Source organism: Amphiura filiformis, chromosome 8 (assembly GCF_039555335.1).
Source record: "Amphiura filiformis chromosome 8, Afil_fr2py, whole genome shotgun sequence".
Lineage (NCBI taxonomy): Eukaryota > Metazoa > Echinodermata > Ophiuroidea > Amphilepidida > Amphiuridae > Amphiura > Amphiura filiformis.
Window position 1 is genome coordinate 56,230,806 of NC_092635.1, and position 12,110 is coordinate 56,242,915.

Here is a 12,110-nt window from a genome sequence, read left to right on the forward strand (position 1 = left end):
TGACAAATAGAGCATTTTACACACTTATATTACAATGATTTCATATCATTTCATACTGCCCCCCTCTCTTATCAGAGAGTATGGTGGACTCCCCACAGAGTTATGCATGGACTACACAAAGTCTGCAGTTACCCTCATTTAATTTCGTTGGTCTATTATCAAATTCCAAATTTGCACATTAATTCCTGCTTTTATTGGGAATGCGACCAAGTGACAGCAAAAAATAATTTGTTTTACTTTAGATATAAAAATATATTGCACTGGCTAAGCTTGGCTCTGCCTACAACCGATACTTGAACCGGTGGATAGGGGGCACACAGGATCACTCAAAGTCGGAAATTTTAAACATTATTTTGTATTGTATCTTTAAAAGTAATGATGATAAGTACATAAAAGTATACATTTTCAGAAAGGAAATGACACAAGGAATCCAACTAGCATGGCAGATTTCTGCAACAATGAGCACTTTTTGAGAAAACCGCCAAAATTGATTTTCCATGCCAATTTTTTTTTTTTCTCCATAACAACTTACCCAAAATATCAAAATGGATGAAAATTGCATATTTGTGTTCTAAAGTTAAGACGTAAAAACCCTATGGGGCACAATGATAAAATATGTGGAACTAATTTTGTATTATATCAATATGGGCAGCTTTTTCATATTTCAAATATTGTAAGGAAAACACCAGCTGGTAACTGTACTGTTCTCAAAAAATACACTGATCAACAAATTCATTTCACATTATTACTCTTAAGGGGCACTTCATGATCTACAGCCCCATCCTCCCAACTTCAAAAAAGTTGAGATTTTTTATGCCATCAGAAACCTGGGACTACATCATGATTGTGTGCATACGATTTCTTGCCGATTCGGTTGTTTGACAAAGATCGTCCAAATTTTATTTTCGGGTTGTCAACAGCCCAACCCAAAATTACAACACAGTGGCCTATGGGCCGTTGTGATGTGTAATTATGACCAACTCACAAATGTCCGACTCAAGCTTTTAAAGGATGCTAAAATCACTTAATACCCCTTTAACAAGTTTGACTCTTACCGAATTTCATGATATTTCTACTATTTGTTAATACTTAATATTAACATAAAATCTAAAACTAAGTCTGTGGATAAAGCTTTATATATACAGCATAATATTTTTATAATTAATTGATCAAATAATTATTTATCATAATTATATTCTTTATTGTAACAGCATAGCTCCCTATTATGGCAGTAGTGTCAGCACAAACCACTTTAATATAGACCACTTGACATCACTGTTTATCAACAAAGGCGAGGGACTCGTCTATCGATATGCTCGAATGAGCCGCTACACTATTCAATGGCTTTCCTGTACTATATGAAATGTGGCGGGCGATTTAAAATGCATGTGCCCTTAGCAGACTACGATGCGTACACACACTGCAGGGCAACGAACAATGGAAATTGCCATAATGCACGCGCATACTGCCGGGCAATGACGTCATATGCCAAGTGGTCTATAGGTAATGCCTTTATGTATTTACCTGTTGAAGGGAATACAGCCTAAGTCTTACACAGAGGAAGAATAGGTATCAAATAGAACGGACAATTGTGTAACTTCCATTTGAAGTAGTCACCCCAGTTGGGGATGATATAGGTGAAGTCATGCATAATAGGAGCATTGGTTTCAAAATAATTAACACTAGCCAAATTCCATTTGAAAAATATACACCCTCTGTGGAACACTTTCTAAAATCTTCCACAGGGGTACGGCAGATTTAACAAAATGGAATATCCCAACGCAGGAAAACACATTACAGCATACTCTTCATTCCATACACAAAGTCAAGTCAAATTCCAATTCATGATTCACAAGTGTTGTTGTAAAAAGCTGCAATGTCACTCCTCAATTGTGGTACTTGGTTTTGCTGGTTGCACGGATGCCTTCGGCTTTGAGGCGGTTGAGGATCGGATGATAAACGTCTTTGGATAAAGGTATCACCACTCCTTTGTTGACTAGCTCACCTGCAAAGTGGCACAAAAAAGTCATTACATTATGTTAAATCAACACTCTCCATACGGCTCCAAATTTTCTTTTAAAATGTCAGAATTGTGTACCTTAATTAGTTCGGGGGCGCTGTGAAATTACAGACCCCTCTGAATTCAAAGACACGTCTGTGAAATCACATACCTGGGGCCTGTGATTTCACATACTTTTCACTTGTTTCAATTTTGGCAGCAAATAAAACACTTAGGCTGTCTGTTTGGTACATTTGATATCATCTGTGCAAAATAAAATTCTATCTGTGAAATTTTAAACCACAACAATTTTTTTCTGGAAGAGGCCAAATTATACTAAAAATCACAGAAAGCTTGAAAAATCTAAAAACATCTGATTTTTTTGGCCAAATATATTTTAGAACACTGTTTGAATTTTTCAATAAAATTCTGTCAAACTTAATCCAGTTTGGCTACGAAACGGCTGTTTTAAATTTCATACAGCTAAGCAAAGTAAATCCCCAAAACACAGAATCTGGGTCTGTCTAGCCTGTTGAACTTTTTTTTTCCATCTCCTATTATAGCAGAATTCTGCCTACAAAAAGAACATCTTCATCATTACATGGTTCAAGTAATATCGTTCGTTATGAGTTTGGCAGACAGCCGAATCCATATTCGTCTTTTGGTAAATTCATATTACACATGAATTATTATTGAATTAGTGAACAAGGGACAGTGCTTTGGATATATAGAGGGCAGGATATCATTTTTTAACAGTGATCATAGTTGGCCGTACTGCGCTGCACTGTTAGCTAACCCTGTATGCTGTCCTCTTTTGCTTACCTATCACACCGATCACCGTTAACAAATTGATATACTGCCCTCTATTATCTAAAGCTTTGATCCCTTGTTCGCTAATTCTGAATTCTTAACGATATGGTTCGGATGTCTGCTAAATTCTTAACGATATGGTTCGGCTGTCTGCCAGATTCTTAACGATATGGTTCGTCTGTCTGCCAAATTCTTAACGATATGGTTCATCAGCTTACCTTCAAGAATCATCTTGGTGGCGATAGCAGCTGGATAGCCTACACATTTAGCCATGGATGACAACCCTCCATAGGATTTACCATACACTGTCAGGTTGATCTCTTCTGTACCCTTACGTCCGTTGCTTTCTTCAAATCCTATCGTATGCCTCAAGATTACAAGATCTCGCTCATTGTTTTCTGACAATAAAAATACAGCAAAAAGAAAATTGTATTTAAAGATTCAATGACTTGAATTATGCACTCAAAATGTGAATTTTGTTGAGTAATTTTGAAGTAAGGTATACCAACTTGATATGGGGGAAAAAGTAAAATACAGACTAGACTGTATGCAGAGGGGGACAGAAATAACTAATGTAGGCAAAGAAGTAGGTAAAGTTCCATCGCCAAAAATGACCAATTCAAGGCCCACAGAAGTGTTAAACCTGCAAAAACAACAGAGATCAATGGATATACAAAAGTGCACTGGAACAAGTGATGAAAATCACTGTGCACAACTGCACATAAGCCAACATGATAAACCAAACCACAAATGTAGGCACAAAAACAGGCAAAGTTCGATGGACAACAGTGTCTGTTTGGTTTGCTTATGTGCAGTGATTTTCATCACTTGTGCCAGTACACATTTGTACTGTTTTCCTGACACTTCTGTGGGCTTTGAAATTGGTAATATTTGGCTATCAAACTTTAAAAACCAAGGATTTGCTTTTATTATTTACATATACTGTTACTTGTTACTTGGGAGATTAAACATTTCATATATTGTTTCTGATCAAACTTGTGTAGCATGTGTTGGCTGAGGCTATAGATGAATCCAACGAGCCAAGTGATGGTCAGAATTCAGTCAGCCATTATTGGGTCCCGTCTGCATCAAACTGGTGATGTTACTGCCCAATTGGGTGGATTAAATCCGCTTAAAAAGCGATGCTGAATTGTATTGTGTTGTAAACTTTCATCATTCTTTTGTCTACGTGTAACACAGGTGATGGAATGCAGTTTAATATCCCCGCCCAGGCCACATCATTTCACATTTTAGGTGGAATAGACCTAAGGGGGGGGCCAACTATGGCTGCCATTGAGGTGTAAGAATGTGTGAAAATAGATTCGTCTATACCAAAGAAGCCTCCCTGCCATGTAGCCATCACGGGGTGAATCAATGAAATTGTGATGTTCATGTTAAAACAGGGCGAGTGAGTCAAATATTCCAAGCTTCTGTTTAATACAATGTTGGCCGTTTGACCTTCATCTTACCATATGTAAGTCTGGCTTGTAAGTGTGCTGATAATGTGTCTAGAAGGGATCCTTTCTTTGGTGCCACCTGATCTGATAAGAGATCCAAACTAATTAGAGAAACAGAAAACAATAATGAAAAATGTATTAACATCTTCAATATTCTACTTTTGTTCAAATAATAATTTGATAATATTACATGCCACCAAGGATGTAAATGAGTAACAGATTCATTTTCTGAGGATCGAGCACTTGCACTGAACATTTATGGGGGCTTGTCCGGGAAGTAGGCTATTAAAGTGTTTTAAGGGTATTGCCTCCCAAAAAATGTAAAATATATATGCATATAGTTTATTAATTATTTTTTATGGCCCCTTTACCAGCATTCCTGAAATTTCTGGCAGATTTACACCCCTGATGCAACTTTCATCCGTACAAAATGCTCTGTTGTTTTCATTGCATAGATTGCCTGCTTGTTCATTTACTTAATCTCCCATGCAGGGGGGATTAGATTTCAAATGGAGTCACCCATTTAGGTAAAAACCCTTTTGAAATTTACACTCCGTGTGTGGAAAACTAAGTTCATGTCTTCCATAGGGGTGTATGGATTTCAACTTGAATAGCCCAAGATGGGGCTGTCTCTTTAGGCTTAGTCTCTCCCACATACTTACTCTATAATAGCATCTAGCTTGTCTTGATCATTGCCTAGTCTCTCTAGCAGGATACTTTCTAGTGTGCTACTCGGTGTCTTCTTGCTTTGCCCTACTACAGAACACATCAGTTCATGCTGTAATAGATAATGGAGAAAGACAGTAACTATCAAAAACCCAAAACAGTACACAAAATGATGAGCCACAAACTCCTTGCATAATAGTGATATTTTTAGCACTTCAGCCTTGCTTGTCCTTTGCCAATGAACCCAGGGATATGGTGGATTGGGTAGGAATGTGTGGAGGAGTGTTGGCCAGTATCTAAACAAGATCAAGAAGAAGGAAGAAAAAGTTGAAAAAGAGACCCAAAATAGACTAATTTTCTCATATTCTGCTTCAAAATTATGGCAAATTTGCAGAATTCTGGAAATTGTTTGCAAAATTTGCTACAAAACAATGAAACTAGAATCTGTGCTTTTTCTAGATTTTTTGTGACCACAATTTAATACCAAATGAAAAAAAGCTTTATACAATATAATATTTGGTAAACATGCATATAATCAGAGAAGTCAGTGTACACATATTGTGTGGGGTCTAGTAGCTACCCATCTTTGTATGTCCCTTATCGAAACCTTTGATGCCTTTCTGGTACAGTATTTTTGTGAATTTTGTGAGGACATAGAGATGGAAAAAGAATGTAAAAAATGGAAATATCTTCTCTTACAGTTACCTTATTCACATCACAAACTTTGCAGTGCAATTTCCAAAAACCTTAAACTCACAAAAAAAATTCTGTATGTGTAAAAACAACAGCAGCATAGTGATTAAAAATATGTGATTTCGACCAATGGAATTTGGGGAGCTGCACAGATAATTGGTGCATGTTACAATCTAAGTGCAGATAGGTTTACGCCAGGTTCAGCTGCAACTGGCCTAGTTGATGCACTTTGAATCCTATGAGATCTGGAAAAAGGCACTATATAAATCCAAAATTTATTTAATTTATAATTTTTTACTTACCCATGTGACATCAGGTCCACCCTCATTAAGCATTGGATGCTGCCTCTCATCAACTAGACCTGCTTGAACAAACCCTGTAGCAGCATTGCAGAAACCCTGCAAAGTAAACAACCAAGCACTCAAAATATTTAGGGTTTTTTTGAAGAAAAGTATGGATTAATAGAGAGCTATACGTGTAGAGGGCACTCTATATGATTGGCAGGGCATAGGAAAAATATTTCCTGTCTGGGAACTTAAACTATGTTGCTTAAAATTTTCTGTGAAATTTGCGAGCGCCTTGTCGCTCGCCCTTAATGGTTGGGGTCCAGGGGCTCAAAAAGCCTAAAAAGCTCATGGATTTTAGACTTTTTAAAGTAAGAAATCAGGCACGAGAGTGAGCTTTGATAAAAAAAACTCTGAAATATTATCCATGTGGGTCGAGGAGGCAGAGCCCCTGCGGGGGTCGAGGGGGCAGTCGAGCCCAGGCGATTTGAGCAGATTTAGCACCCCAAAAGAGGCCATTTGTGACATAAAAAATGCATATATGGTCGAATCCAACCAAAAGTGTCCACGGGCCAAAAATAAAAGTCCGAAATAAAAATGTCTCCACAATTTTTTCCTTTTGCCCATTGATTGATGACATATTGGCCTTATAGGAACCAAAAGTGCCATTACTAATCTTGAAAAATAAATCCAGGACGTGTGATAGTAAATGTGATATCAAAACCCAATGTTACCTACGAATACCACTAGGATGCTTTCACTATCGCAATACTAATCAACCTAAAACAAATGGAATATTCCCATTAACGCTTTTTTCGTGTAATGTAGACCACAGGGTGTCAGGAAAATGCTAGCTCAACCAGAAAATATTTGTTTTTATTTTTATAACGCGATCAATATGATCTTGTCAATTTATGCTAGTTTATTTTTGAAAATGAAGTTTAGGTCAGTTTCTGTATTTTATTTATCAAATGAGTATGAATCAATTTACACATTGTATAAGAACGAGTATGATATATGTTTTCAAGAATATTAGGAATTATACGCATACACCTAACGCTTTATACAATGAAAAGGTGAAGAAACCCGGTATTAAGTAGGTAACATGAGCGATTTAACAATATCTATATTGAGTTTATAGGTTTAAATTTTGCTATTATGGTAATGAATTAATAAAATGGTAGTTTTAGATCTCTTTCAGATGGTACGTCCAAATGAATAAATGCTATTACCTTAGATCAAAAATTTTGATGCTTTTAGCAAGATTTTGACCACTTCATTTTGATATACAAGTAGTTAATCAGCAATTTTACATAATAAATAATTGTTGAATGAATCCGTATATGGTTAATAATAGTGTCCTGGGGTACCGCTTAAAGTTTTTGACAATTAATTTCCATTGGTAGGGACACTTCATTAAACATGTCATGTATTATGCTGTATTCGTAAGTAACATTTCAGTATTTGTAGGTAAGAATTAGACTTTTGGTGGATATCGCAATCAAAACTTCATTTTATAAAGCACTTTGAATGTATTATTTTCTTTATGTGCGTTTATTGATACTTTAGACCCTATCATGTATTAATAATGTCGGTTCACAGCGGTTGAAAGAGGATTGAAGTAAGAAACAAAGGCACTAAAGTGACTTTAATTTGCTTAATTGCATACAAATCGCTTAAAACCGTTATTGCAGACTTGTGAAGTCCATCTTGGAGTCAGTTACCATGGTTACGTCTTGTGGCCTTTCGTTTGAGGGCAACTACAATTAGCTTTATACCAGGGTCCATCAATGTGTTGTCTAGATCATGAGACAATGAGTACAGTCGTTTTTTCCATGGTAGTCGTAGGTAACCTTAGCGAAAATGTCAAAAGTTACCTTCGAATAAATCAATTTGGACACAAATTACTCAGAAACCAGAAAGTCGGTAAACATTTAAAATGAAGCACACATGACAGTTGACAAATCCAAGTATTTATCCCTTCTAATCTTCTTTGAATCTGATTTTTCTTTCAAATGAGCAGACCGTCGTCTATTTCAGTACATATTTTTCACCAATTAAGCCGTATTCAGTTTTGCATGGTGGGCATGTATGTGAATTCGCAACTTTCATTGACATATTATTTGATAGCAATCATACAGGCCTTCGTTATGTACCAATATGGGCATTGGCATGAATGGCGGTGTTTCACAATACTGTCATGATGTCAAAGTGTATTCAGTAGGTAACATTCGGTTACCGAAATTTACCTCTGAATACTTGCTTTTATTGTTGACAATTCAGAAATATTTAAACGCAGGTTATTGAAACTTGGTAGAAATAAAGAGTGTATTACCCTGCACCTATTGCTTAACTATTGTTTACTATTCTCTCACTTTGTGGAAATGGCACAGCTTTTAACATGTATTCGGAGGTAATGCATATTTTTTACCAAACCTACCTTTGTGCCATTTAGAATTTCTGGCAGCTAAACACAATAATAAAGATGTCCGAATGCAATGCATTTCAGTATTGGACATATCAAAACTTGTATCAAGTGCGCATTTATTAGTGATTTCCATTTTTTAAAGATATATCTAGTGCTATGAAAAATTGTATTCGTAGGTAATGTAAAAAAATACCACTCAAAAAATTATCACAAAAAATTCATAATTATGTACAAATATGTGAAAAATTGAACAGGCAATCTTTGAATACACACCTTTCAGGAAATCAATTTACATTCAATCCAATGACTTCTTTTCATAACTGATTTAGATGTTTTTAAAATACTTTAAGAAATATTTTGAAAAAATGGGTAAAAATAGCATGTTTTGGGGTCTCTGTGTCTAAGTTTTTCACAGAAGAGGGTCTTATTATATATGGCGCGAAGCGTATGATCAAGGCGAATAAACACAATACAAAAACGAATGCCAATTGATTATTACTTTTAAGTTATGGCCCTGAACATGCCGTGTACACTTTTGGTTGGATTCGACCATATATCTATGTTACAGTAATTCTTGGCCAGTTTCAGACATTTTTGAAAAAATGCTTCCTTCATCCTAAAAAAGTGGTTTTAAATGTTCAGTTTCCTATACTTTTGTACATGAGAGGCATTCTTCAAAGTTTTTTCTTTGCCAAATAACATGGCCTACATGGCTGAAATTGATATATATAATGCACAATATAAAAACAATGATTCATAAAATTTTGACACCCCCTCTTGGGGTATGTGGGAGGGGGTGGGGGGGGGGTACTAATGTGCATGAAGAATGCATTGTATGATAAGAGTAATGTGTAAAATACGCTACATTTTATGGGGAAAAAATCTAAAATTCTGAAAATACAAAAAGTGTCATAAAAGTGCATAAGCTTTTTTCTTCTGGGTAAGAACTTTGTTCCTTACATGCAGCAGCCTTTTTCTTGCAGGTTAGAAATTTGATAAATAGGTCCATGCATGCATTTTGTATATGATGACCTATTTATCAAATTTCTACCATGCAATAAAAAAGCTGTTGCATGTAAGAAAAAGTTCTTACCCAGAAGAAAAAAGCTTTTACTTAAATGTAATTTTTTGTATTTCCAGAATTTTAGAAATTTTTTCAAATTTCCAAAATTATGTGAAAGGTTTCTCTTTTATTTTGTTAGCAATAAAAATAACAATTTCCATGAAAATTGAAATGAGGCAAATTTAAATTAATTAAAACGTTATAAACACATTCATGCAATGCATTTAAAAACATTAAATACAGGGCAGATTTTCTGTCATTTTCAGGTGAAATCAATTTCTACCCTAATTCCCTTTTGGGGGTAAGGCCAAGGGTTTTGGGTTATGTTAAAGGTTAGTTGGTCTTGGGTGGTTTGAATACATGCAGTAAGGTTTGTGAGTGGGTAGGAAAACATTTCAAAAAACTTAGAAAAATTTAAAAAAAAAAAAAAAAAAAAATCGATTTTTTTTTTTCCCGAATTTTTTTTTTCTGTGACCTCAATTTTTTTTTTCTGGGAACGGCGCGGCCGCGTTACCGCGGATTTCGAGGGCCTGATGATTGGTTAATACTATGGCGTTGTGTGATCCATTCACTAAGTCAAGAGTATATGACACATGTGTAACATGATTTTCATAAACAGAAAATAGCTATATAATAATAATACTACAGTGGGCAAAGGTACCAATTATGTTCGCCCCTGTATACCTTCAACAAAATATGTCCAAATTCAAACAAGCAGCCAATACCTGTACTAGAGTTTAGCTCTGATTCTGCAACATTTGAATTTGCATCTTCCTTGGGTTTGTGGATCATCATGTCTTTATTTCTTGAATGATTTCAATGAATTGGGTCTTAAATCCGAGCTAATAGATGCAGCTATTGGTTGCCGATTCCAATTATGACATATGTGTCTGTTTAGGATATACAGGGGGTGAACATAATTGGTTCATTAATACTTTTACACACTGTATATTGATTGGCAACCTTGCATTAAAAATGAAGGAAATCACATGTTTTTTATTAGTTACAAATGCATCGAAATGGCAAAATGAAAGTTCAAACAAGAGCACAATTAAGATAATCAATCAACCAACCAACCAATCAGTTTATTGCACTATTAAACAACTTCTACATTATACAATGCAAGATCTTATGGCAGGAGGTCAAGCATAGCAGAACATTTTTGGCCACCCTTAACAATAAGGACGATTTACAATTAAAAGACATATCCAGACATAATGACATCTGTAATTTTTATGGTAACCTACCTTATACCTGAGTGTTCCTCTAATCACAGTATGTGCAGTAGGAATACCATATGAAAATACGTAGCTAGTAGAGTCCCTATTGGGATAACCCTCCAGGTTAAATCCTGGCAGGAATTTCATATTTTTGACATTCTTGGCATCCATTAACATTCCTGGTGGGATATAGACTTCCTCGCCATCCATCAGGTATTTGGCATCCCGTACTAACGATCCCAGAGCAGCAGCTGGACTCCAGCTGAAATACAATCAATCAATCAATTGATGAATCCATCAAAAATGAAATTTACAGCATGTTGAGTAAACTTTAGCTGAATTTATACTCGATCGCTGAGTGATTGCGATGCACTGCTGCTTTTGGAAAGCGATGGACAATCCCCAAATTTTGCATTTATACACTAATCATGGCAATCGCAGATGACAATTAAAATATTCATAAGGCCATAAAATACAATTGTTAGAACATCCATCGCTGTCCATAATCATTGCATTGAATAAGCTTATCTCTGAAAATTGATGATTGAGAAAGGTAAATTAATTAGCAAAATAATAGATCCAGTTGATAGGATTGATTGATGCATTGACTTGTCAAGCAACATCACTCAGAAGTTAAGATTTCTTCAAACTCCCAAAATCGACATCGTTTTTGCATCAGCGATTTGTATCGATTGATCAGTTTAACGCTCTGAAAACAGAGGTAAACACTGAGCATGCGTGACAATTGCTTTTCTGCAAAAGCGATCGAGTATAAATTCAGCTTTACATGCCACTTATCACACACCAAATGAATCTAAAAATGCTCAGTTGTGAAGCATGCATTTGCAGTTTTTGAAGTTTTTAACTAACAGACTATAACTATTTTGATTGGATTTTGGATTTGAATTCCTAATTCAATTTCTACATGTACACCTGATAAGATATCACAACCAGGACTTTGATACCATGATATATAAAGAATAATTGTAATAAATCAATGGTATATAACCAAATGTGACCCTTATGATGCGGAATTGAGAAATGAATCTAGATTCTGTTGTTAATAGCAGGCAGGTTTATATAATTCCTTGCTGAAGGGCAGTTCACAGAGGATGTTTAAAGACATTCCCACAACCCAATGGGGTTTCTGACCTTGTATGTCTGGCTTTTGTACACATGTAGTACAGTTGAGCATACCTTGCATTGGAATTGTGTGCAAATATCTGGTGTTTTCATCCTATTATTTAACATTCAAATATCATTCCTAAGTCTCAACTATTAGCTCGTTGGCTGCAGTTTTAAAATTACCATTTTGTGTGTGTGGCAATGGGGACTTTGCCTTTAAAATTAGGTTATATTGATCAAATTTCCCAATCATAGTGCATTGTAGGAATGCCTTTAAGCCTCCTCTGGGCAGTTCATGAATATCATGAATGAAACAATTACATATAATTGACAATAAGCCGATACACTATAATTACAAATTTCAG

At 35.5% G+C, this 12,110-nt stretch overlaps 1 protein-coding gene across 1 annotated transcript in view; it reads right to left on the bottom strand.

Moving 5' to 3' along the window:
* Window positions 1-583: 583 nt before the first annotated feature.
* LOC140159252 (alpha-aminoadipic semialdehyde synthase, mitochondrial-like) overlaps window positions 584-12,110 on the bottom strand; it is a 41,520-nt gene continuing 29,993 nt past the window's right edge. Inside the window, exons 17-22 of the mRNA XM_072182661.1 lie at window positions 10,648-10,882; window positions 5,928-6,023; window positions 4,929-5,044; window positions 4,279-4,367; window positions 3,028-3,207; window positions 584-2,005 (exon numbers count right to left, since the gene is read on the bottom strand). Coding sequence (XP_072038762.1) covers window positions 1,887-2,005; window positions 3,028-3,207; window positions 4,279-4,367; window positions 4,929-5,044; window positions 5,928-6,023; window positions 10,648-10,882 — 835 coding nt within the window. The 3' untranslated portion in view covers window positions 584-1,886. The remainder of the gene's footprint in view (window positions 2,006-3,027; window positions 3,208-4,278; window positions 4,368-4,928; window positions 5,045-5,927; window positions 6,024-10,647; window positions 10,883-12,110) is intronic.